This window comes from Struthio camelus, chromosome 18 (assembly GCF_040807025.1).
Source record: "Struthio camelus isolate bStrCam1 chromosome 18, bStrCam1.hap1, whole genome shotgun sequence".
Classification (NCBI taxonomy): domain Eukaryota; kingdom Metazoa; phylum Chordata; class Aves; order Struthioniformes; family Struthionidae; genus Struthio; species Struthio camelus.
In genome coordinates this window covers 13426033-13451663 of record NC_090959.1, presented here as the reverse complement: position 1 = coordinate 13451663, position 25631 = coordinate 13426033, and the positions used below count along the sequence as shown (strand labels likewise).

Sequence of the window (25631 nt, the reverse complement as noted above, 5' to 3'; positions counted from 1 at the left end):
ACTGAGTTTTAATGAAACAGTAAAGCAAGGTTCAGAATTTTAGGCTACAGTAAGTACCTCTTCTGAAGGCGGTTACAGGTATTCGGGAGGACGCGTGGAAATGCTTGCACAAGCTGACCTCAGTTCAAACAATACGAACCCAGAATTCCTAATATTTGTTTGAGGAGACCCTTTCTTGGGATCGTTTGAATGGAAAGTTCACTTAACAGATTTTTATGTTGCTCTGCTTATTAATTCTATGTAGTTTAAACACGTAGTTGTTAAATTACTGCTTGCGAGGATGACGAGCACAAATTGTATCAAAGTGATCAGCAGACAGGGTATAAAAGATGGTGCTTTTGGCATTTTGCTGAGCAGCTGAATATTGCAAGTAGGATTATACAGAAAAGTCTTTAGAAATCCTTTATTCTTTCTTTCTTGTTGTCTGTCTAGACTGCCTAATCTTTACTCAAGCTTCTAGAATTGGGGAGAGGATTTGTAGTTGCTCTTAGAAATTATGCAGCATGCTGCATAGCTCTAGGAAAGAACAGAGAATGTCATACGAGGAGAATGGGGTGACCTCAGGATAAGGATGCCAGAAACAGTAGGAAATTAAGTAGTATATGGTCATGTAGTTAGGCACAAATAGCAAGTATTTCTGCAGGAAGTTGGAGGCTTATCCTTTGGAAAGAACAGAACAGAAGTCACGAATGAGTTGCAGCTAGGAAAGGGATAAATGCCAATGCAGAATTTGGGCTGAGTTTCAAGAGAATTAATGTCTGTGTGTTGAACATTGTGTGCACTTCGGGTTATTCATCCTCAAGAAAGGTGAATTCACACTAGAAAAGACCCATGAACTGGCCAGTAGAAAGCTCCTTTTCCAGAGAGGTCTAAGAGAGTAGGGTATAGCCCAATAAAAAGGAACATGTGAGGGGGCAGCGTTACGCTTTATGTAAGGTCATAAATGTCATGGAGGGAAAATTATTTATACTGATGGAAACTGCTGGGATACTAAAAGCAGTAGTGAGAATACATTTGGCAGCCTTGTTACAGAGAAGGAGAGGGGCAAGCAGGCCTAACTAAGGGTGCACGCCTTTAAAGAATGCAATTGTGTGCTGTGGTTGCCTGGAAAACTGTTTGGACTGGATGGCAATGTTGTTGGACGATGCAGTTTTATTTATTGCTTATCTACTCTAAAGAATAAAAGGTGGGTGTAGAAAAAGCAAATAATATTGTCTGTCTTAATGAGCTATGCTATAGCGTGCAGCCAGAAATAAGCATCAGGGAGACAGCACATCGAGTTGTAGACCTCAGACAGAAGTGTGGCTGTTGAAAAGCCTGAGGCTCTGGATTCCCCAAATCCATTCTCAGCTCTGACACTGCTTCATATATGATCTCGAGAATCTGATTTCTGATTTATGTAGTATTGGGAATCCCAGCAAATGTTAAATTTATGGATTGTACTTGTATGCAAAAGCCTGCTTCCAGAAGGACAGCCGTTTTAACAACCTATTCAAAGAAAGGAAACAAATTGGCAAGCAGAGAGGTTTGTGCCTTTTGCACTGCAATCCTTACTTTTTCTTCCCCTTTCTGTAGCACAGGGAGAGGATCATTTTCCAAAAGACTTGTGTGAGGATTTGTTAATGAGCTTTGGGATCCACAGATAAAGGAACAAGGAGAACATTATGAAGAAGAAGATGCTCTAAAAATGCCTGGGGTCTAATTAGGCCCAGGGCAGGACAGATGTCACAACTGTCTCCTAATATTAAGAAATCCAAAGCAACTCTTTTGAAAGTAGTGTGTTTCCCCTAGATGCGAAAGGCAGTAAGTTAAATACAGATGACAAGCACAGCAATAATTCATCATACTTTCTTATCATTATCCCCTTCCCTTGCCTGGGCAGACCTGCAGTGTTACAGCCATCATGATGAGTGCTGTTCCCCCAGAGCCTTGACAAAGCTAAGACTCGGCAAGCCTGAAACACTGACTGCCTGCTATTTAGAAAGAGAGTTACCATGACCAGGAAGTGCCTTGGATGTCTCTAAACTGTTGCCTTTGATAATTTTGAACATTGGTAAAATATTCTCCAAACACTTCCCCTTCCTCTAAAATGTTTCTAATTTTATATGTGTTACAACCAAACTCTTATGTTTTTGTCTTTCTAAGCTTCTCCCGTGTGGGTGCTGCGGTAGAGCAAGTTTTGGCGCTGTTGCTAAACGTGAGATGCTAGGAGGACGTTCCTAGTGATGATGGGACGTGTCTGTAAAGGGGTAGAAGTACTGCAGTGTCTGTTGCAGCATTAATTTTCAGACTTCTTGCTGCTTCGTGTGTCAGGGCCCTCAGGAGCATGATGTGTCTTGTCGCGACATGCACGTCTGACCTGCTGGGCCGAGAGCTGTGCCCTGCTTTGGGCTATGGCAAACATCCTTGTCTGCTCCTGGTTCGTAGCCCTGGAAGTCAGTGGAATTAAGTTAGAGGTTAAGCTTTTGTCAATGAAGGCAGAGAGGTTCTTTCTTTCAAACTGTGCCGTTTATTGATGGAACTTCTGTACCTGTGTGGATGCGGGTGCCTCCAGACTCAGGGAGCAGCTGAGCAGAGTTCCGAGTGTTCAAGTGTGGTATTAATGCTCCTAGAAACCTAACGCCATCCTTGATCTAGTCTTGTTGGTAAAATACAAGCTGCAGCAGACCTCCCTATGGAATCTGAATATTGAAACTCAGCAGCAAAAACCTGTGATTACTTTGGCATTGCACGAGGAACTTGTTAGCTCAGTGAATTTTTAAATAGAAAAAAGAGCAAGCTTGTTGTTGTACCTGTTCCATATTTATCAATAGGCAACAGTAGTGCAGAACACTGTGGAAATTCTTTGTTGCATTCATTTCTTAAAGTGAATCAAATGAACAGAAATTGTTAAATGCCGGAGTACAATACGGTTTATGAAACCCAACAGACATCAGGAAACTTGTGCTGATTGGGCTCTTAGATGCTGTTTTTCTCTTGCTTCAGAAAGAGAATTGTAGTCAGCTTGCAATCTCCCTGATATTGTTCATGGAGGAAGCAGACAAAAAGTACCAATGAAATAGAAAGGCTGCAGTTTAGTTAATTTTATGCAAAACACAATCAGCATTCAAACAGGGGTTTACCAAGCAGAAATATATTGATGCAGAAGCCAAAATATTCTCTGCAGCTTAATGGTGAAATATTAAAATCTCAGAGAGACTTCTGAGATGCATGTAGCTGTATGTCAGGGAAGATGCAAGGGTAAAGCTTAGCACTGCCAAAGTTGAGAAAAGTTCAACGAGGCTGCAGTTTAATTCCTGACATGCTAGGTCAGGTCTCCAAATGGTGTGAAGTGGCGCAGCTCTGGTGTGACAGAAGACTTTGTATCAATAAGGACAAAGGGAAAAAACTTCTTTAAAAGAATGGTTACAAGAGGGTGGTTGCCTATAAAAGATAGTTACAAAGGAGCTGTGTTAGGGATCCGGTGTGGAAGAACAATGAGGAGGGTAAAGAACAGAGAAATGGAAAGAACGGAATGTCAGCTGGGAAATGTAATTAGCGGTGAATAGACAGCTATGCAGAAATCTGCTTTCCAGTCCTAGAGACCCTTTAATTCATGATGCTGGGCATTTGATGTCTCATTTTGCATTTTACTTGGCATGATAGACTTCTGTTAGCATTAAAGTTAACTGAACGGCTACAAGGTCTTGTTGTATAGAGCCCCATGGATTCCTTTTGCCCAAACTTCTTGGCTCTCGCTGAAATTTTCTGATTAATCAATCTTTGTGCCTCACATCCCTGAAAGCTCCAGTCCAGTGTGCACAGTCCGCCTCGGTTTATAGCATACCCTGTGTACACAGGCTTTCTCTGCCTTCAGTTTTTTAAAATTTGCTGTGTTCCTTGAGTTGTAACCGCCAACTCTGTTTAAAGAGGACCATGTTGTAAACCCTGTCTAAGGATCGTGTTGACCATTAACATTTAGAAGGGATAGCGGTTTGCAAAGGGAAGCCAAAAGCTATTCACTTTCTAGTATGCTTCCAGCATCCCGTTTAGGTTGGTTTAATGCCTAACCTAGGCTGCAATTGAGGTTAGCGCTTTTGGTTTTCCTTCAAGTTCCAGTTCTCCATACACTGTTCTGTTTGCAAGACTTGCTTGACATGACTGTCTGGTATGGTTTAACAGTGTTTTGCTAGGATTCCTGTTTGCTCAGAAGCTAATAAAGAAACTGTCAACTCAGAAAGCCAACCTTAAAATATGATCATGCTGGCTTGGGATAAGAAAGGCAGAGGCTGCTTGTCCAAGCCTCTTCCATGGAATTTGTGAAGCTATTTCAATTCCTTTGGTTTCCAGTAACCAAACAACTATTGGGGTCAAGGAAAAGTCAAGGTGTAAAAATTCATCACTATGAGCTTCCTTCTTGTAACCTGGGCCATGTGTTAGAGGAATGATCTGTGCTACAGCAGTTATCATATATCTCTTGATAAGCATTTGTATGCAGAATTCAAATGTGTGAGCGTGTTTGAATTCCAGCCTGTATTGATTGAATTGGTCTCTGATAATAAGCAGGATAAATAAATCAGATGAGAGTTAAAGCATTGGTGTGCTGTATGGAAAAATATATATAAAGTCAGTGCAATGACCTTGAGCAGGATGTAAATTCAAAAGTGACTTAAGCATGCTGATGACATAAAGGCTGGGCAAGCTGGAGGGGTAGGAGGGTAGGGGACAGAGGAACAAAACAAACTCATTCAAAATGATCTGGCTATATCAGGATTACAGGCTGATAAGTGGCTTATGCAGTTTATTGTAGAGAAGCGTTGAGGTAATGAGGTCAGGGACAAAAAGTAATCAGAGGCTCCAGTCGGAGTGAGAGCAGTGTGGAATACAGATCAGAGCATGGCGAAAGGGCACAGGCAGCACTGGGGGGAGGCCTTGCCTAAGGTGAATACCTGTCTCGATGCCTCCTTCCTTACAGAGCTCTGCTCTATGGCTGTGCTCACTGCATGGGTGGGAAACCGTTGGCCCTGCTAAAGAGGTTCTGTTCAACATTACCAATCTGTGAATTGGCTTGTAAATGAAATCTGGGGTTTATGGTATGATCTTTCTCCTTTAAGATCTCCAAATACAGTTCTACTTCATTCTGGGAGCAAACCAAGTAAAGCAAAGGGGAAGAAGGAGGGAATACAGCCACCTCAGTATGAAATAGAAGGATAGTCAGGCCTTGTCTATCCACGTAAAATCAATAAGGAATCCTTTCAAGCTGGTTTGACCAGGCAGAAATTCTTCAAGGCCTATGAGATGGGTGTCTGCTAACTGTGGATGAATTGAGAAGAATCTAGCTTTTGATGTTACAGGAAACATGAACTGCAAGTGAGCTGCCTGATAGTCCATCACACTGCCTTTATATAGCTAGACTTCCTGAAAAATATTGAAAAATGCGTTATTTCAGCCTAAGGAGCATGCTGCAGGGCCACAGCACAGTTAGGAGCGACTGGTGAATCTTTCGTGTGTTTGCCAACCTGGAGGTAGAGTCTGTGGTTCTGAAAGTACTTGTTTTCTCTTCTGGTTTTCTTTCCTTCCTTTTAGCTTTAATGCCCATCTTCCTCTCTAAAATGTTTCATCTGTCCCCTAAACTGTGAGTTTTGCATTTTTTCTCAGTTGTGGCCAAATAGCTTTTGAAACCCAGTTAAAGGCAGAAATAACAGAGAGAGAGCTCTTTTTCTGCACTGAAGTCTGATATGCTCACTGCTTCCTTCTTTCTTATAATATATTAACCATTCCTGTTTAAAAATGCTTTCTCAAACTTTTCACAGAACAGATTAGATACTTGAAAATGTAATCTTTCTTCCTGTCATATCTTCTACTGCCTCAATTTCATTTATATCCAGAAAGATTCCCAATATTTGATGTTTTGCAGTATCTTAATACTCAGGGCATATCAATAACATAGACTTCTTTTTTCCTTTGACTCTTCCTGGCTTGGTGCTATATTAGACAGAAATCTAGGCAAATCATTTGTGTTTGGAAGCCAGGACTCTCTGGGTTATCTCTGCAGTAGTTGAGTTAAGGGTCTAAGGAGCTAGAGGGAAAAATGAACTGGGGAGGACAGAAGCTAAGGCAAGTCATGAATGGTAACTTCATCTCAAATCCTAATGCTTGTGTTTTATCAGACTTGAGCCATGCATATGGAGTGGTGGAAGAATCCTTGGGGAAATATGAGAGATACTTGGGATTTTTGCTGTTCTGGGGGTCTCTTCAGGCTTTTCTGGCCTCCTGTTAACATACTGCCCAGTTCAGTGTCGCTGTCTGGGATACTGGAAACATGAGCTTTGACAGGCACCCTACCCGCATGCAGAGAAGTACATCTTCCTGCGTTTGCTTACAGTTTTAACAATAACAATGAAAGAGGGATGACCTCTGCATACTTTCTGTTCTCCGTTGGTTCTCCGTGGCAAATGGTCAGTGTTAGAATGTGCGTACTTGGAGTTCTGTTGTCAGTTTGGGCTGTTGTCATGTGCTTAGCTAGTAATGTGCCCTCTAGTAATTTTATTCCTTATTCACATGCACACTTAATGTCCTTAGTCATTAAACTGAAAAATGTTAACCTCGTCATAGTTAGTGACTAGAAGCACAAAAGTCCATTTAATTCTCAGGGGAATGAATTCCAATTTTCTGCCTGTCATAAAGTGACATTTTACATTTTTTTTCTTTTTTTTCCACCAGTTTAGCGCTAAATTTAAATGTCTGTGTCATAGGAGTAGACCTTTTGTCCATGCTAAACACCCCAAAAGCCTTGGCGGGTGTCCAGTGTATGAGGCTCTTGGCCAATAGCTGCTGCTAGAGCTTATTTCATGCACTGAAGAGAATGGGAGGTGAGAATGAAAAGTTTTAGAGATAAGAGGTCATTGCAGAGGGCACATTAGAATTGCATGTCAGAATGCATATTTTTTCCCCCAGAAAGCATAGATGAAAAGCAGCTCATCTGGAATAAAATATCCAATGAAGAAACAAATTATGTTAATCAAGCAGGCTAGAACTAGTATTTGTCATTAAGATGTGACAACTTCTATTTAGTGTCACAAACTCCTAGGAGCCTTTGAAAAATGTACTGGTTTGAAGGCAACTTGTCTGCAGATGCTGCGTTCACTGTTCTATGAAAGGGAATAACTTCTATCTTGAAAAATAGATTGCACTTATGGCAAAGAGAAATAACCCTCCCACAGATTACAGCTGTTTGGCACTCTGTGCTGGTCATCTTACCTCATCAGTGAATATTTTATGTTACTTTTCTTTTGATAAGTTTGCACAAAATTGTCCTACCAAGAAATTGTATAGTGGGTGCTGGCCGTATTTTGAGCAAGCAAAGCTACTGCAAAGAACTCAGAGACTAAATTAAAAAGATAACTTAAAGAGAAAACGAGGAGCGATTATTTTGCTTTTTACAGATGGGAACCAAGGCAGGAGAGACTGACTGTTGTGGCCGAAGTCGCCCTGGGAGTCTGTGGAATTGCATCTTGATCTTTAAAGTCCAATTCCAGTGTCTTTACCATCAGATTGTCTTTCCATTCCCTTGCTGCTGAACGTAGATTTAGGATGCACATGTATAATGAGCCAAATGTGTTCTGCGCATGTTTGATTAGCCAGATTCTGACCCTAGGGACATATGCCAAGCTCTCCCTGATTTAGTTAAGTGTGCATTCAAGGTCGGGCTCAACCTAAAGAGTGCAAAACAATGTTGGCATTTAGTTTAAGAAACATCTCCTTCCTCAGCTTGGGGTGGAATTCCTTTACCCATTTGGTGTTTTAACCAACTGGGGCTTCTCTGTAAGCTCTGGAGAAGCAATGGCAGACCAGTGGTTAATAAGCTGGATGCCTGATTGTACGACCTTTTGTACTGTCTGCACACCAGATACTGATTAATGATTAGCATGTAACAAATTAATAAATCAATACCACAAACAAATAAAACGTCCATTATGTGGCCTGTCAAGTCTCTTCATTGTTTGAGAGAGGAGTGAGACAGTTGCAAGCATTGCATTCTCTCTATACTGCATGTAAATCCCTCCGGATGACGGGGTATTTTGACACTTTGCAGATATGATGTACAGATGAGATTAATTCTATTCTCTCAGTAAGTGGAGACTTGCTGAGAAAAGCATTTGAAGTTTTCTGCCTGGTTTTCTTCTACACTGATGTTCTTGAGGGGAAGGGTGAGTGGTCAGCACAGTAACTGTGGGTTCAGGAGGTACAAGTTTGATGCGCTGTCTTCACTGGTATCTTGTCGGGAAGGGTTTACCCACACTGACTAATTTCAGATAATGGACTTCAGAGTCCAAAGTTAAGATCTTGTTACCTAAGCACCTACTGCAGCTTTGTGAGAGAACACAGGCTGTAAATGATACCCTGTAGGGTATCATTTAGAGGACCTAATGTGCAGGACTGCAGTCCTGAATCACGGCCAGAGAATTTTAAAATTAACCAGGGTAAATATCAAACATCATGGACCTTAGTCTTTCTGAGCCAGAATCAAGCAACTAATTGAATTACTGTGATGCCGGTATCAACATCAATGGGATGTTAAAAGCCTGAAGACTTTTGGGGAGCTGGCCTTATTTTCTTAGGAAATTGAAACCCTTTAAAGGTGTTGATACTTTAAGGATTACAGGTAATTAGTGCCTGTGTAACTATCAGAAATTCAGACAGAGTTTGGAAATCCAGAGTACGACAGGGGAGGAAGTAAATTCCTGAAGAACCTGATTTTTCTGTTCTCTTTGCTTAGGAAATGTGCATGTGTCTTGTGTGCGGTTCTTTGGGCATGACTTATATATTCTAATAAATGACAGGTATATGAGTGCATAATTAGAAGGGACAATAAAGAAAAACAGTTGATGAAATTGTATAGAGCCCAATTATGCATAATAAAGCTGTAATTCTTTGGAGAAGTCTGTAGTTGTCATCAGGAGGGAAAATGAAGCTTGCTTGTTTGGTTAGTGTCGTGAGAAACCTGAGATGGAATTACAGCCTTATGAGCGTTCATATTTTATGATGTCTCATCCAATTAGAAAGAATTTATTTTTAAACTATTTATTTTACCTGTTTGCAGGCCTTTTCTAAAGCAGCCTCTTCTGCCTTGCACTCTCATGTTACTGGCTCCCTGTCCTCTTACACTATTCTAGTCTGGTAGACTCTGGGCCAACTGATATCTAGGCTTTTTTAAGGAGTATTTATGATTAAACCCAGCTGTAAATCTATTCCTACCACTTTTGGACAGATATGGTCCTGCCTGAAGTGGTAACTTTATTAGAAGATCTGCGGGTCAGTTGAAATCTAAATTTAGAAGCAAAGTGGTGGGGGAAGTGCACAATCCAGTTCAGCTCTGCCAGATAATAGGTCTGATAACAGATATTTTATGTCAGGTGTCCAGGTGAGACCAGGTTTAGGTGAGACCAGATGCACAACCTCTTTGAACCTGAGCTATAGGACAAACTCTGTAAACTGCCTGACACCTGGTCTTACTGGAGTTACTCAAAAGGCACAGGCATATGAGGCAACAGTGCATATTTACCTATTTTTTCCTATTAAAAAAATGAATTTGACCAAATGACTGTGAAAATCTTCAGTAGGCCTTCAGAATAGCAAGAGATTTGGCTGACTAGGTTTGAAGACCATCTCTCAACATGTTACTTTTATAACATCCATGACTATTGTATCTGCATGTGTGTTGCTCAGCTCCAAAACAGCTATAGAAATGCAGCCAAATACACATGAATATAAAATACACTCAAAGTAATTGCCATGTTTATATAAATTGGTGCCTTCTGTGTGCCACAAAACCCCAACAAACTGTTAACTCCAGCAGAGCCAGTAAGCTGATAGATGCACACGGCAGTGGAGGGGCAGTTTGACTCCCCAGCAGAAAACCAAACAAGCAGAACCAGCTTATCATTATTGACAGTTAATGACTAATTAGCAGTGACCCCAAGGATGCAAATGAAAGGAGAAAGAACAGCAGATTTAGGGAATCCTTTTTTCCTCCTTCTTGAGTTCTTTAAGTGTAAAATACTGCACAAATTCGTTAGGAAATACATCAGGGACATTTTAATTGTGATTTGCCCAGAATGAAAAAGATGGTTCCCATTCAAGCTAATAGTACTGACCCAAGGTGAAGGAGTTAATCCTGAGCTGTCCGTTTGCTAGTGGCAATCCCATTAAAACGCTTATTTGCTCAGCAGCCTCCTACCTTAAACAAATAGGAGGACAAACAAACACAATGAGAGAAACCTATTTTGCTCAGAGCCATGGCAGGAGCTGGTGAAATTGGCCTTTTCTCGTCTGCATACAAGTGACTCAAAAATGATTAAAGACATAGCTTCTGGGAGTGCAAACGTCAGCAGTGCTCCCTGGGAGCCAAGTTATTGTCTATTTTCTCCTGCAATGTGCTCCCTTTATCCTGGCGCTATGCCCTGGTCAGAGCTGGGGCACAGTGCAGTCTGAAGTGAAGTGCAGTCTAAAGTGGATTTTGCTACCTTGAAGTTCAGGGCCCATCTCCTAGTGCTCCGTGCCACAGTGTCAGCGCTCTCCCTCTTCGGGATGGCTGACCCAGCAGCACTGCTGCCGCGCGCGCACCCTGATTTCTCCCTTGACAGAAGCACCGCAGCCAGCCTGCCTTCACAGCGCTTGGGTTGAGGCAAGAAGGGCTGTTTTGTTGTCCTGATGTTGTTGCAGCTAACGCCCCGCTTTGTCTGTGACTAGAGTCCGGGAGGAAATGAGCTGGGCGCTCTCCCTCTAGTCGGGTGAACCAGCAACCTGTGTCCCTTTCTGCAGCCTGTAAGCCCTGCCACGGTGACACTACTCAGTCGCTAGAGCTTTGCTTCTGCTAAGAGACTGTAAATATGTGCCTTTTGTTCATCAAGCAAGTATAATGCTAAATGGAAACTGTGCAGTGCATGATGGGGAGCACAAGACACTACTACAGCTTTCATTTGAACAAAGGACATGACTGCTCTGGCAATAAGAGAATAATGGCTGTTTAATTTCTCCAGACAGGGACTGTAGCTCACTGGTTTTTTTTGGGTTCTTGTTTAGATTTTGTTTTTGCTCCAATTTTTAAGGATGAGAATGTTGTGTCTGACGCATGTCAGCAAGCAAAGGAGATTCACTAGCATAGCTGGGTTCATCTTGCTCCCCTGTGAGGAATAAAAGCATTAACCGTCTCTCACTTCAGCAGAGGAAGGGAGGGCTCTTTTCAGCTTGCGGGAAGTGAGAAGGCATTGTCAGGTTTAGGTCAGGCTGGAGCACAGGGCTGTGTGGCGCGCTCAGCAGGACAGATTAGTTGGGTGTCGCACGGCAGCCTGGAGGCATCATTCAGGAAAAGTAAGAGAGAAGTGTGTGTGTGCAGGGAGGGGGGCGAAGACTGCCATCTCTTGTTTCGCTGCAAGGCTGTTCTCTGCAGTGATGATCTTTCTGGAAAGCAGATTCAGAAAGAGGGGTTGAATAAAGAGCTTTTATCAAGGAAACAGAGAGGGAATGCCTACCTCTATAATCCCTACACTGGAACTCTAAAAAATATTTTTCTGAGCTGTTAAAAACATTTCTTTAAAGGAGTCCTGCTCAGCCATGTTTAATCTGAACCTGTTATCAGTAAGGCCTGATCCTCCAGTTAATTCCACCCTGTATAGTTGGTGTCAGCGGAGCTACATAACAGTGTAAGACTAGGGGGAAGAGAGGGAATTATGTCTGTTTCATAGTTACATCTATTTTTGTACTTTGAAGATCTCAGTTATTTCAAGCACAGCTTCTTTTGCGAAGTAGATGAAGTACGAGGGAAAAATATGAAGGAAGGGGCCAAATTCAAGTTAAGTCAATTGTGGGCTAACATACACACCCTGGGACCAAAAGGTATGGTTTAAACCAATGCAAACATGTTGTACTGACTCATCACTTCTAAGCTTCAGCCAGACTTCAGTATAGCTATATAATTGTGCTGTGCACCTACACTGAAACAGGCTGCATAAAGTTACCATATGATAAATAAAAGGTAGGGCTGGGAACAGAGACCTGGGGAGCTGGCTCACAAATCATAAATGCAAGACTATGTCAATTTTTTTCCCTCAGTTCCTGGACTCCAGGTGTGCTGATGTGATCCCTTTTCTTCTCTCTATTCCAAAACAGTTAAAATAAATACAAATGTGAAAATAGTAGCTTACCTTATTCTTGCAATATTCATGCAATGGCCATTGAGCTCAGTTCAGCATTAGTCACTGAATTCCACCGACAGAGTTGTAGAAAATCTTTGCTTTAGGCTTTAAAGATCCTTTGACTTAAAGGGTTCAGAGCAAGGATAAGCACCTTCAGTTGGGTAGACTTGGTTCTGGCCTGTGCCTGGTCCAAAGTTTGGATCAGCATCCAAATACTCAAAGGCTGGGGTGTCGTGGAGCTTCAGATTCTGCTTCAGTACGGTTTTTATTGCAACACTGAGAATGCCTAAGAAACGTGAGGCAACCTGAGATGCTGTCTTCTCTACCTTAGTCATAGGAAGGTTGGATTGGAAGAAATTTCACGTAACCATCCATTTTATCTCTTTGCCTGTGGCAGTATCAACTTACGCTTGTATCATGTTTTTTTCTGCTGGTTATTCTAAAACATGGAGCTAGTATTATAAATTTAAATTTCATTTAAAATTGAATAATGACAGTGGCATTTGTGAAACTATTCTCTGCTGAAATGTTTTGCTTGTTGTGGACTTGACATTTTTAAATTGTGGGAAAATGAAGCAAGAACTTGGACAGAATTTTCTGAGTTTGTAACCACGGAATGGAGAACTTAATATTTAGTATTGACTGAAAGGAAAAAAAATCCCCACTTTTGAGTGATTACCTTTTCTTCAGCTATCCTTAAAATCTTGAGCTTTTTGTTACTGATGCAAGTCAGGAGTAACAAACTTAAAAGATATGACAGGTAATTATCCTTAGAGATTCTCTCCAAAATAAGGATATTTTAATGTATTGTACTATAATGCACCTGGCACATCTCTTCCGTAAGATGTAACCTCTATTATGCATTTCCTAAGAGTAGAAAGTGTGCTTATTCCAGGTTCAGATTTTTCAGATGCTCTCATCTCTAAAGAAAATGCACTAAAAAGTAACAACCAGCCTTTGTTCTATAATTTTCTATGCTGTTGCTAAACACAGTTTTTTTTTTTTTTTTTTTTGTACTTGTAGAAGGTTTACTGGGGCTGCCTAATGTTACTTTTGAGATCAATGTACTGATTTAAGAATAACTAAGGCATTAAAGGCTGGAAAAATCTTCCATTGGGACCAGACATAATGCTTTTTGCTAACCTGTTTTGCAGCCATCTGAAGAGAGGATGTTCTGAAGGATATGCTGCATCACATGTCCAGCTGGAACTTTGCATGTTATGGTAAATACAGCTGCATTTGTTTAAGTGATTAGGAATTAAAATTAACCTGCTGTGTTTACCTTTATGTCTGATCCCATCTGATTCTCCTCTTCTGAACATCTGGTAAACTGCCTCCCTGAAAGCTGACATTGCTGTCCATAAGCTACAGTGTTGCATGGTAGCAATCTCTAAGCCATGGCACTTTGTGGATAATGCAAAGGAAAAGACAGGTGTTTTAAAATACTTGTCGTGAATTCCACTACTGGTTTCTCTGCAAGACTGGTGGTAGGCGTCCAGTGGCTTACCATGATCTTGTGATTGTTCTGGGCTTTTCATGCTCTGACAGAGCCAGTAAAACCCAGTGCTCAGACTGATAAGCATGTCCCACTTTATATGTGGCAGCATTATAGTCTTTCTGCACTGAGATGAAAAGCTGCCCTGTGGTACTGTTCAGGTTATACCAGAGAATTTCCAGTTAGAAACCTTTCTGGAAATAAATCCACCATGGAGACATTTGGGAAAAAGCATTCTTTTAATCTCTTGGACTTGTCTTTGTGTTACAGAACAAGGCTTGAGGCCTGCGTAGGCAGACTGAAACCCTAAGGTCAATACTATCTCCAGTTCTTCTGACTAAAATAATGACCCTTTCCTGGGTTATGGTTCACTGGTGCAACATGAATCAGATCTTAGCCATGTGTATTGTTCTCATGGGGTTTCTAGTTTTGTTTTTAATTTATTTCCTGATATGGCTTAGCTGCTGGTCTTTCCCATGTATGATGGAGAAGAGTGAAGGGCTGATGTTTTGCTCACTGGAAACTTGGATAGTTTCAAAACGCAACAGTATCATTTTATAGTACAGTTCAATTTATTACGCTATGGTCCTATGAAAGAGTTTGACATGCTTTCAACTAGTTAAATAACAATTTGTTGGGATGTGAAAACCACAGGAGTCGGGAAGGAGATAATAGTCTGTTAGTGGGCCTTTATCAGTCTTGGTACACTGACGCTTACCATTTCAAGGGGAGCTAAACACAACATATTTAGGAACCTAATGCAAGAAATGACCCAGACAGGGTTCTTCATGGGAGTACAGATTTCTGGTCTGGTTGCCAATGACTACGTTAGACTAGCGTTTGTTGCTTTGGTACTTTGTAGAACATGGAAGAAACCACAAAGGATCCTGCACTACCGAGAGAATTGGGGAGTGAGTGGGGAGTCTTAGGTCACCAAAATAGGATTTTTGTTATTATTACTATCTCCTCTGTCTTGTATGACAAGTGATCTCAGTGTGAAAGTTGCTTCAGACTGGGCAGAGTAGACAAAAGCAGGAAACGGGGAGACAGTGTATTTTGCACAATATTAAGACTCCAATGGGTATCCATTAGGACAGTCACAGCATGTAACTTTATAGAAATGTCTCCTGTAGAATAGTGGTGAGATTTATTCTCTAAGTGGCCACTTCTTACAGTAGTTAAATCAATTGGCTATGCACATGCAGTGGTTGCTTTTCATTTTGCCTTTCTCAAAACATATATCAACACTTGCGTGGTGACTGCAATTTCAGTAGTGCTGCTTACTCAGAATCACCACTTCAGTACGATCTAATCAAAAAACTTTATTCTCTGATGCAAAATGTGTTTTCAATAACAATCTTTCAAGTCTGAGCCCCCTGTAAAACATCTTGTATTAGTGAAATTACAAATAGCAAGTGCCAGTTCTATGTCAGTTCTAACAGCACAGAAAGGAACACAATGTGAAGAAAAATGCAGCAGGTTTTTGCCACTTAATTTTGTTGTTTACAAATCAAGCAAGTGCTTGTGAGCAAGATAATTCTGATTTCATACTCGTTCAATTTAAAACCAATTGTTCTGTAAACCTCTACTATTATTTCGTCATGCTTCCGGAAAAATATATACAGGCACACACCCACTGTGGCAAAAGATGGATGACATGCGTTTTCATGTCTTGCTGTGGAGAATGTTATCAAATACAGTAAGACTTTTGCTGATGAAATTCTGAAAGCTTCACCCATGGTTCCTGTTTAAAACTGAGTCTACTACGAAAGAACTCGTTGTTCTACAAACAACAGTCAAAAGGCAGGATGACTTCAGTTATCTGAAACAACTTAGCTAAGGAAGAAATTGATATATCACTTTGCTATTGTGATCCTTAGACCACTAAAAGCTTTATGAAAGATCATACAAAATGAAACTTAGATTGACACATAGAACACATCTAAATACAGCTCATCCTACTTTCAAATTTTGGTTAAAAATAAACAGCAGAGCTTTATGTTTAGAAACATCCCATTCTGCTCTGACTTGTACAGAAGTGTAGGCCAAAGAAATGTATATAGAATTGCAATTGTCTGGACTTTTGCTGCATTTATGAAGTGATTTCATTTTTTTGAAGCATTTCCCCAGTGTGTGCACTGAGTTTACTAACACTGTCCTGACCTTAGAGATAGTGTGCTCTTTTACAGTGTGCAGTGACATTTATGTGCCCAACTTGGCTCCAGTAAATAGGTTAATTTCCAGATTTGAAACATAAAGCAATTTAATAATTCTGCACTGTCCTTTTGGGATTCACGGTTGGGGCAATTGATTGGGCAGTCCTTTAGCAGTTGCAAATTCACAACAGCTACACAAATTTTTGAGGTAGAAAAGGTCAAACTGAAAGTTTTGGGACAAGAAAACAGGTTTGTAGTTTCACGTGTTCTCTTACACAAGCAATTAATGCAGTTATGCTAGAGGAAGTAGTTCAAATTTTAGACAATATACCTTACACATTCCAAATTTAGGCTATATCAAAGTATCTCCTGAGGTAAATGTACCTTAAATGATGGAAAGTATAATAATGATAATAAAAAACCCTTACTGTTGGTACATAGTTAATATTCAGGCATTGGGCATAAGCTTCAGAAATGCCTAACTGTAGATGGCGGACAAAGAGCTTGTTTTGACTTTTGAAAATCAAACCATGACTCATGGATGTGAATTTTGCTTCATATAAACATCTCCTGGATATTGGATGCCAGCTTTGGTTCTTCTATGTAACATTTCTAAAGTAAAATAAAAACAGTGGTCCTGAAGCTTCCCTTTTCATTTAGCCTTTTTACAGTAGTTCCTGAATTCACTGATTTTGTTGCTACTCAGATAAATCTTTACTCTACCTGTTTAAATCGGACAAGAATAAAGGATCTATACCTGATCTTAAAATAAGTTGAACCATGTGATAAAACAGAGATAGAAATCCAGCAACAACAAGAAAGCACCCTGACTTAAAATACTGTTTTTACAATTATCTTGTTTGTGCAATGAACAGTTTAAACATGTTATAGTGAGTAGCTAAATTGCAATTTAGTTTAAATTTCCAGAGTCTGATTCCAAGTTATTCTTTATTCTGTTTTTTAAGTAACAGAAGTGTCTAAAGTTACTTCTGCTATGTATTCTCATTCTTGGGTGATCTTTCCAAAGGATATGAGTCACTTCTGTTATTTGTAAAGAATATGGAAAAAGTAAAATATTATTTTGTGGGCATTTGGAACTGGATGTTTAAAAAAAAAAGTGGGATGTCGATCATTGTGAGTCATTTCTTGGGAAGAAAGAAAGAACAAACACTAGCAGCTGACCTACTGCTATGAAAGCTAGGGATTTATTGCTGACTCAGGAAGTAGACGTTGATAGCTGCAGAACACAACAGAGATCTTGCAGCAAACTTAAGAGAGGAAAGTCTTTCTCCCTTAAGTAAAGGAGTAGTAAGGAACTGCCTGTGTTGATTTCTTGGAGGCTATTTGTTTAAAAATGTTCTAGGTTAAACATGTTAGCTAACTAGAACTATGGAACCTGCAAATAGTTGCTACAGCTAAATGAGCTACGACTTCTGAATTTCCAGAAGTCCTGGCAAATCTTTGGATAGGTAACGAAGCGTGGGACTACTCGACAGCACTGAGGTATCTATACCAATAACTCCCAGTGCAACCCCTACTGTTAACAGGTATGCCTAATGTAAAATGTAGCTTGCAATACTGCAGTGCTGAGAGCATAAGAGAGCTAGTACTTCAGATTTCAGAAATAAATGAGGTAGTTGTCAGCATTATGTCACATCATCCATTTCACCTGAACGGATATTCATGTCCTTAGCTGTTAACGCCATCACGCTTATCTCTGCTTGCTTTGCTAACGTAATAATGAGTCTCTATAATCTTCTCTACTAATAACCAAGGGAAGTATGTGCCTATTGTATATTAAAAATCTGGGATTCCTCATCACTGACAGGAGGCACCAATTCATGTAGATTTGTCTGAGACTGAGAAACAACACTGATCCAGTGCTTATTCTGTTGATATTTTGATTGACTTTAATGAAAACTTCAACGGTCACCTGCTATTAAGGACCTCATTTGTAGAGCACTGAAATGTATTTAATTTTAAGCCTCTCTACGTTATATTGCAATGAGCTATGTGGTGCAATGCTGTATGTCTGAAAACAGGATATGGGTGAGATTCCACAAGCTTCCTAGCTATAAATGCCATGTGACAAATCTTTCAATCAACGAGTGAGTAGCTTGATAGCCTCAAGGATACCTGGTAGGTTACTCAACAAGCCACTGGTATTGTTTTTGTCTTTTTTTGATTTCTACACAAATATTTGTGAAAATGAGTTTGCCATTACAAATGATTTGATCAAACACATTGTATTTTTACGTAAAATATGCATTAAATGGTGTATGAAGATGGATGGATTTAGAAGTTTTCAGTGGAGGAAAATACTTGTAGTAGGCCAACTTAGTTTTTTTTTTTTTAAATCAACTTACTTTAAGGATTTTAACAGTCTGTTTCTGAGTCTTTCACCAGTTCTGGTGGGTGTAAACATTTCTGATATATTCCTAGCATTCTAAATATTTTGCATCATATTTTTACCTATAGAAACATGCTTAGAAGTTTGCATGCTGATCATTGAATTGAACAATCACAAAACTGTTTTGATAACAAAACTGATTTTTGAAAGTGACTTCTCCACCTTTTGCTAAACAGCATCTGTGTGTTTTATTTATACTGATCAAGCAGCTCCATTGGGATCTACCCAATTACACATTGGTATAATTACACAAAGTACCTGTAAAGCATGCACAATGCAAAAGACAATATATTTAATAATTATGACTTAACTATACGTATCTATGTGCCTAACTGTTATTTCTTAGAGTCAATCAGAGGGCTCACATGGCCACTTCAGATCCTTGAAAAAGGTACCTTTGCAGCTTTGGATTTGAAAGCCATGTTCAAGTTCCAATTCAGGAACAGCTGATCTCCAACCGATAAAACCCTGGGTTGTTTTAGGTACTGGAGGAGATGGATTCACCTAGGATAAAAGTAATACATAGGATTTGGTGATCAAAAAGTCTTTTGACATTAATTTCTGTCATGCTGTCATGCAACATCCTCTTTCACACTGTAGTGTTAAAAATAGGCGTTTTAAATGCAATCTAATCTGATGAATTAATATCCTGAACACACACTGACGTTAACAGAAGGAAATAAGAACTTTGAAAGATTGCCCGTTTGCCAAAGATTTGCCCATAAACCATCCCAATATGGGATGGGAACCAGCCCAATATGGGATGGTTTATAATTTAAAAAGCCTTTAGAATAATTTAGGGCCTATTCTATTAGCAAGACACAGGGAAATAACTAAAGTAGTAAAAATAAGTCAGTAGTAACTGACTTATTTTACCACTTCTTTAAAAAAAAAAAAAAAAAAGTCTTTTAGTGACTAAATCAGCATGAATAGCAGCAAATTAAAGCGACAGAAAGCTAATCAGAAAATTAAAGGAGAAGTAGGCAATTTATTCTCTAACTGTTATTATTTGGTAGTATATGTTGTTATATTTAGTTTTTACTCTGAGGAAAAGTAAGTAAAGAGAGAAAACAGCACTTTTGCAAGTTGTTAAGGTTTTCAGTACATCTGGTTTATGGTTGCTCATCTATAGTTTTGTTCAATACATTTCTAAGAGCTTTACATGCTTTACATTATTAGGAGAAGAATCTAAGCTTCAGTTTTAACTTTTTTCTTACAGAATAATAATGATTTTTAATCTAGATAACTTCTCTGAACAAGAGTAATAGGCATTTTATATTGGCTGCAATGTATTTGGTAGTGACACAGCTATGGAATAATAGTTCTGAGGCCAAATGCTAAAGATATTACTGACCAAGCTGGCTTTTGCATCAAGGACTGTTTATCCATTCCACTTTCTGCTTTAAAAGATGGGTAAGCATCAAGTTAATCTGCAACTAATCTAGCTAAAAAGGAAACAAAACAAAAGCCAACGGCCTCTGTTCACTGACTGCTGTGCTTACTTTGGCTGAATCATCTCAATTGGGCATGTTGTATCACTTTAGCATCTGGGGACTTACTCAGTAGAGAAATACACAGCAAGAGAACAATGTTTCAGTTCTCTTGCCAGAGTTGCTTCACTTTCTTCTTTGGCCAAGATTAAAAAATGTTTATGATATTTAGGTGGAGCAGTTCTTCTGAAAAGATAATTTTTATGGCCAAAAGTGCCACCCACTGAGCAGGATAATGAAGGAAATCATGCCCCACTTATCATCTGGGGGAAGGGACAATGAAGAAATGATTATAAATCTAACCTAGACAGAAGAACAGATATGATGAGTGTTGCCATGAAGGTAAATGTGCGTAAAGGCACAAACTTCAGCATAAGGACTTAAGAAATTTCAATCTGAATCTGTAAAGGGTGATCTAAATCACAGCTAACCCTTGTCCTCCTTGGTGAATAACGATTCTGAGGTTAAATTGCAACTCTGAGCCCTGTTTCAGTATGCACCAGGCTGCACATGCTAGTCTAGCAGCTGATGATTGGCTGCGTGATTTGTAACACTCATATATCCTGATTGTGCCGAGGTAGAGGTAAACATGACTGACTGAAATTTGAGGCTTGTGAGAGAACTGAAGAGCAAGTAGCACTAATGGGAGAAGTAGTACCATTTCATTCTCTTCCACACTCATCACAGGCTCTTCATTTTTGTTTCAGTTTAATCTCAGTAAAAGGTTTTATTACTTCCTCGCCTTGGAATCCTTTGAAGGAAGGTTCACCAAGTAGGAATTTCCAATCTCTTTTGTTTCCTTAGCCTTCTCAAAGTGGACTAACCTTCCTTTCTGGTAGCAACCACATTCTGCTTCCTCCTTCCGGAATAGGTTCCTCTCTATGTCAGTGATTTAACTGCCTGTATAGTTCAATGGCTATTCAGTGGTGATTTTGACACTGGACATTTATAAATCAAACCATGGGTCACGTTCCACTCTCATTCCAGTTGTCTGTGTACAACTTTTAGACTCTTAATGTAAATCACATACTATAAAATCAAACAGTTATGAATCAGCTCATTAGAACCGGCTTCTCCTGGCCAATCTAATTTGTGCCACTAAAGAGAGTTTAAATTACAACAAAAATGACAGCCTTAAAGGCAGCTGGAAAAATCATTTACCAGTAGTTGAGAGATCTCTCAAGCCTTGAAGCAAGATGTGTACGTATATATTTGAGAGAGAGATGGTGAACAGTCATAAAAAGTTCTGTGAACACTCTTCTATACTAAGCTGTATAGCTGACTGTTCTGTTACTAGATATCACAGAGGAGTGTGTAGAAGAAGTGCTTTACAGAAAGATGATTGTGTATGGTGGAAGCTCCGTGAACTAAAAACCATATCCAAAGTACAATTCCTTGTTTAAATGAACCCTTTTAAAGCATCGCTTGGGTTTCACATATAATTCACTTTGACCTTCAGTTAAAGGCCCACCTCTACTAGACAACTGATTTTTAGAGCTTGGGTGGCTGCTGAACAGAGATTCCACTGTATTGCATTTTTTAAATCTATTGTTATAACCTTAATATATTTTTCCACGGGTGTCACAGGTCGAATCTGCAGATGTTCTGGAAGCTGTATCTTGGGCTTAGTTTTTTCTTTCTTCTCATCTTCAATCAACTAAAACCAGAACATTTACATTAAAAATTTGACATACTATCCTTAGAAAAACATTTTAATATCTGATATCTATACCATTCCCTTCACTGTTGCATCTGATGAACACCCTGTTCTTACCACATAAAACAGGACAACTTATTGTAGTGATTTAGAAGTCATTGTAACGTACTTCTAGGTTTTAGCTAAAATTCAGAATTAAATCAATTTCTAAAAGGCTAAATATTGCTGAGTTATTCCAACTCAGCAATATTAATTGCTGAGCTAATTATGCCATCTGTTCTATAAAGGACTGTAAATATATCTTATATGACCACAAACCAAAGATTAATACATGCCGAATACAAACATTCACCTATAGAAACAATATTTAGAGTCTGTCATACTTTTTAGCTATAGCTCTGTTAGCACTGTGCAAAGGGTGGGATGCTTAACTGACCATGGCTATCCAGGGTGGATGGATGGGGAAGCCTGGAGGACCAAAGAATTCAAAGGTACTAACTTGGATGCCTGGAGGGATTTGCAAAATTACCAAAGCAGATTAAGCACTTCAAGCCCCACTGAAACCAGTGTATTTATAATTTAATTCAGGGGCTGCACTGATCTGCCGTTTAGCAAAAAAAATCATGATTTCAAATGTAATATTATTTGCTACTACCTTCTAATATCTAAACATCACTGAGAACAGACATCTCTTTCCAAATATTTTAGTTTGCTGTAAATTTCCCCACTGAAAATTTAATTAGCTAGAACCTTTTCCCCTTGATTTTTAAACTACCATATGGATAGACAAAGGGGAAATATTTTCCTGTCAATATGCATCTAGTTCTTGTTAACACCATTGGGAGTTATGTTTATCAAGAAAAATATATCAGAATACGCATAGCATATAAATTACTACTTGCCATATTTTATTCAGGGGAAAACTGGAACTTTGAAGCCATCTTAAAAGTACTGCATTTGTTAACTGGGAACCTAACTTATTAAAGCATGCTCAGCGCTCTTCTGCAGTTCCATGTTTTCTTCATTTTGTGTCCAGATGGGGATATAAGAAAATATAGCTTAATCAAAAGTTGTATTTAATTATTCTAGGTAAAACATGCAAGTAAATTTCATGTGTTGCTATATTCTAATCAATTTTACCTCTTCAAGAGGTGTTGTTAAAAATCCCCATTTCTGAGACCATCTTCTTGCAGCTTCTAGTTCACTTGCAATGTATTTTTTCCTGAAGCAGAGAGACGTTTGAAAAGATTTAGCAATTTTTTTTTATTTAAACAAAACCTAGCAACTAATGTCACCAAAGCAAAGCCCTTTAGGATGAAGCTTCAGACCTCTACCTCAAAACAGCAAGATCATGACTGTCTTACTCAGAGATAATGAGGAAATATTTTCCATAGGTTGGAAGCAGTAAGCCTGAACACACTTCTTCTCAGATTACACTTGTGTTAGATTTGGCGGTTGGAAGAGGTAACAGTTGCTATGACACCCTTTTTGAAAGACTTGAGAAGCAGGAACCCCAAACGCTTTCATATAACTGCTGGTTACTCCCTTTACTATTCCACTTGCCATTTTCATACCTGATGCGATGACTGTCCCCCTCCTTGCCCTAGGCCCCGCTTCCCATTGCTCGCAGAGGTTGGGGTACGGGGAAACCCCAGTGCGCTTGGGCAGCGGCAGCTGCCACAGCACCTTCGCCTCTGTGATTCAGGGCTAGGCTACTTGAGGAGATTAAAACAATTAGGCGTCAGGCTAGTTAGATGCCTTTTGAAGGGGCCCCACGCGGTATGGGGAGCACCAGGCTTCACAAATACAGACGGAAGAATATACGGGCAAACTCCTTCGCCCTGAGCCCTGCTGAGAGAGGGGCCCCGGGGAGAGGCAGCCCTGGCCGGCGGGCGTGAAGGGCGGGCCGGGGGCGTTACCAGGTGTTGTCCTGCGCTACGAAGTTGCACGGCGGGGCCGCGCTGGTGCGCCGGTACGCCATGTCCCGCCGGGGGCCCGGCCGGGGCCGCGGGGCCGGACGCGGCAGGACGCGACGCCGCGGGATGGGACGCGACGGCGGCCCGAGGCCGAGCTCGAGCCCCAGCGGCTTGCGGCGTTGCTAGGCGACGGCGCGCGCGCAGGCAACGCCTACAAAAGGGCGGGAAGGGCAGGCGCGAGCGCCTAACGGCCGGCGTCCGCGTGGCGGCGCCTCAACGGCTACCGGGCGGTCGCCGAGCGGTCTTCCCCCCTCCAAGCTGCAGGAGCACCTTCGCACCGCCATTCTCCTCTCATCCCCGTGTGTGTGCCCTGTGCCCGTCAGCCCTGAGGGGAAACCCTGCTAGAGTCATATACTAACTGGTGTTTCTCAGGTGAAAAGCTAAAAGCTCTTACTCTATGTTTTCTGGTCGTTTTCAGGTAGTACACTGATGTTACAGGGAATTTCTTGGATTGAAAAAAAAAAAGCTATTAGTAGGAATATATGTTTGGATGAATTTGATAGAAAGCTGAGCTCTTGCTTGGGGAATTAGCCTTATTTCAGTGGAAGAGGTGCATTTCTAAACTCAAGATTTTACTGATTCTCCAGGCTCTTTTCAACAGAGAGCAAATGGTTTGACACCTTTCCAGACCCTCAGCTGCTAACAGTCTAATTTAAGCCTGGGCAAGGAATTTTGTTCAACGATGAAAAATGTAATTTTAAAACTCCGTTTGTAATGGACATGAAGGATACTTGATAGGTTTTATTCTAATAAGGATGAACTTGTTAATATGTCCATTGGCCAGGAAACTGAGCAATCAGTGTGTATTATGACAGATGCTTGTTTTATTTCTTGGAGTTCTGATTTGCTACCTCCAGTTCCTAGATGATCTAGATATACACCCAAAGTTTCTGACTTTTGGTAATCATAGGGGGAAATACGTAGGCCTTGTGGCAAACAGTGTCTTTTCAGTCTCTTTCTGGTAGAAGTTGTTGTTCATGAACTATGCACTAGTGTCAGAAGATCTGTGATAGCAAGCCCTGAGCATGCTTTAAGGGTTATGTGTGAGAACCCCCCAAAATATTTACAGCTTCTATAAAGTTCACTATGTTCCAATGTATTAATATTTTTGGCTCTCCATCAGTTTCTGGTGCTTTTATTTTCTTGCAGTTGTTTTAGAAAACATTTCAACAATGGATGGAGCCAACTGGCTCTTTCCACTTATGGGTTTAAATAGTTCCCTGGCTCCCTTCTTTCTGTCTGGAAACTGGTTTGTGCAAACACACTGTAAATATTTAATGTGACTTTTTCACACCATTTGGCAATTATTATCCATATTATAAAATAAATGCAGAAAGGTTTTGACCTGACCTGCGCAGTTATAAGCAACATGTTTGAATGCTTAATTGCCATTTTTTTATTTACTTTTTTTCTCTAGGACAAAGGGATCTAAAGGCCCTAAATATTTGAATATGGGAAGACTGTAAACACCTTTAGTAGTTGTTTTAAAAGTACAAAGAGCTTCTATCTGAATAAGAGAAACAAACAAAAAAAAAATTCTTCTGGAGACCTAACACAGCAATTAATACTGTCCTGGGTCTCCAAAATCATTAAACTACCAACAAATATAACAGAATATTTCACTTGCATGCCATTTCTTGATTCTCTAAGTCTAATTGATAATTAGACTACCAATTAAATCACCTGAGTCTCCTATCACACCCATAAATGGTTCCTCACTTGTCTTATTTAATGAAGTCCTGCTGCTTACTTCCATTTATCTCAGGAGCCTTCTTATTGCAGCTTTTGATGCTTTCTGTGAAAAAAGTAATTTGTTAATGCAAACAATCATATTCATAGTTTACTATGTGCTAGGGTTTAAACTGCATTAGTGTTTGTCAAGACAAAATGAAATGTTGTGTTCTAATATTGTGAAAATAGGGCTTTATAATATTCACTGTGATGGTAGTTAACTGAATTATTTTTCAGTTAGTGAGAAGATGCAGTTTTAGCTCTTATTAGGTCTTTATGAGCACAGGACAATGTTAGAAAGCTTTCAGTATGAGAAAAGACATGACAGGATTTTAATGAACGTTTAAAGAGCGCTTTTGCTGTTGATGAAAGCTGCTGAATAGCTTAGGGATATGTGTCTATTGCAGTTCTGATCAGTGGATAAAAGCTTGGACGTTGTAGCTACGTACAGCACTTGCCACTACGTGACAGATATTGAAGCAGATACTAGATCATTCAAGATGCATACTTGAATAGAATTAGGTCTATTCACGCGATATT

General features: G+C 40.0%; 1 protein-coding gene across 1 annotated transcript; it reads right to left on the bottom strand.

Annotated features, from left to right (window-relative positions):
• Nucleotides 1-13891: 13891 nt before the first annotated feature.
• Nucleotides 13892-23472, bottom strand: CIMIP1 (ciliary microtubule inner protein 1). The gene is made up of 4 exons (XM_009684048.2): nucleotides 23304-23472; nucleotides 22525-22606; nucleotides 21286-21384; nucleotides 13892-18741 (listed from the first exon to the last, which is right to left on the bottom strand). Exons 1-4 carry the CDS (start codon nucleotides 23363-23365, stop codon nucleotides 18586-18588), a joined length of 399 nt encoding a protein of 132 aa, XP_009682343.2. The 5' UTR covers nucleotides 23366-23472; the 3' UTR covers nucleotides 13892-18585.
• Nucleotides 23473-25631: the final 2159 nt, after the last annotated feature.

What these genes read in the sequence shown, in the direction of transcription:
- CIMIP1 (XM_009684048.2), bottom strand. Translation starts at nt 23,365, where the DNA reads ATGGCGTACCGGCGCACCAGCGCGGCCCCGCCGTGCAACTTCGTAGCG. An exon ending in GTAGCGCAGGACAACACCTG is followed by an intron (nt 22,607 to 23,303) that starts GTAACGCCCCCG and finishes TCTCTGCTTCAG; the next exon opens with GAAAAAATACATTGCAAGTG. An exon ending in CCGTGGAAAAATATATTAAG is followed by an intron (nt 18,742 to 21,285) that starts GTTATAACAATA and finishes CTTTTATCCTAG; the next exon opens with GTGAATCCATCTCCTCCAGT.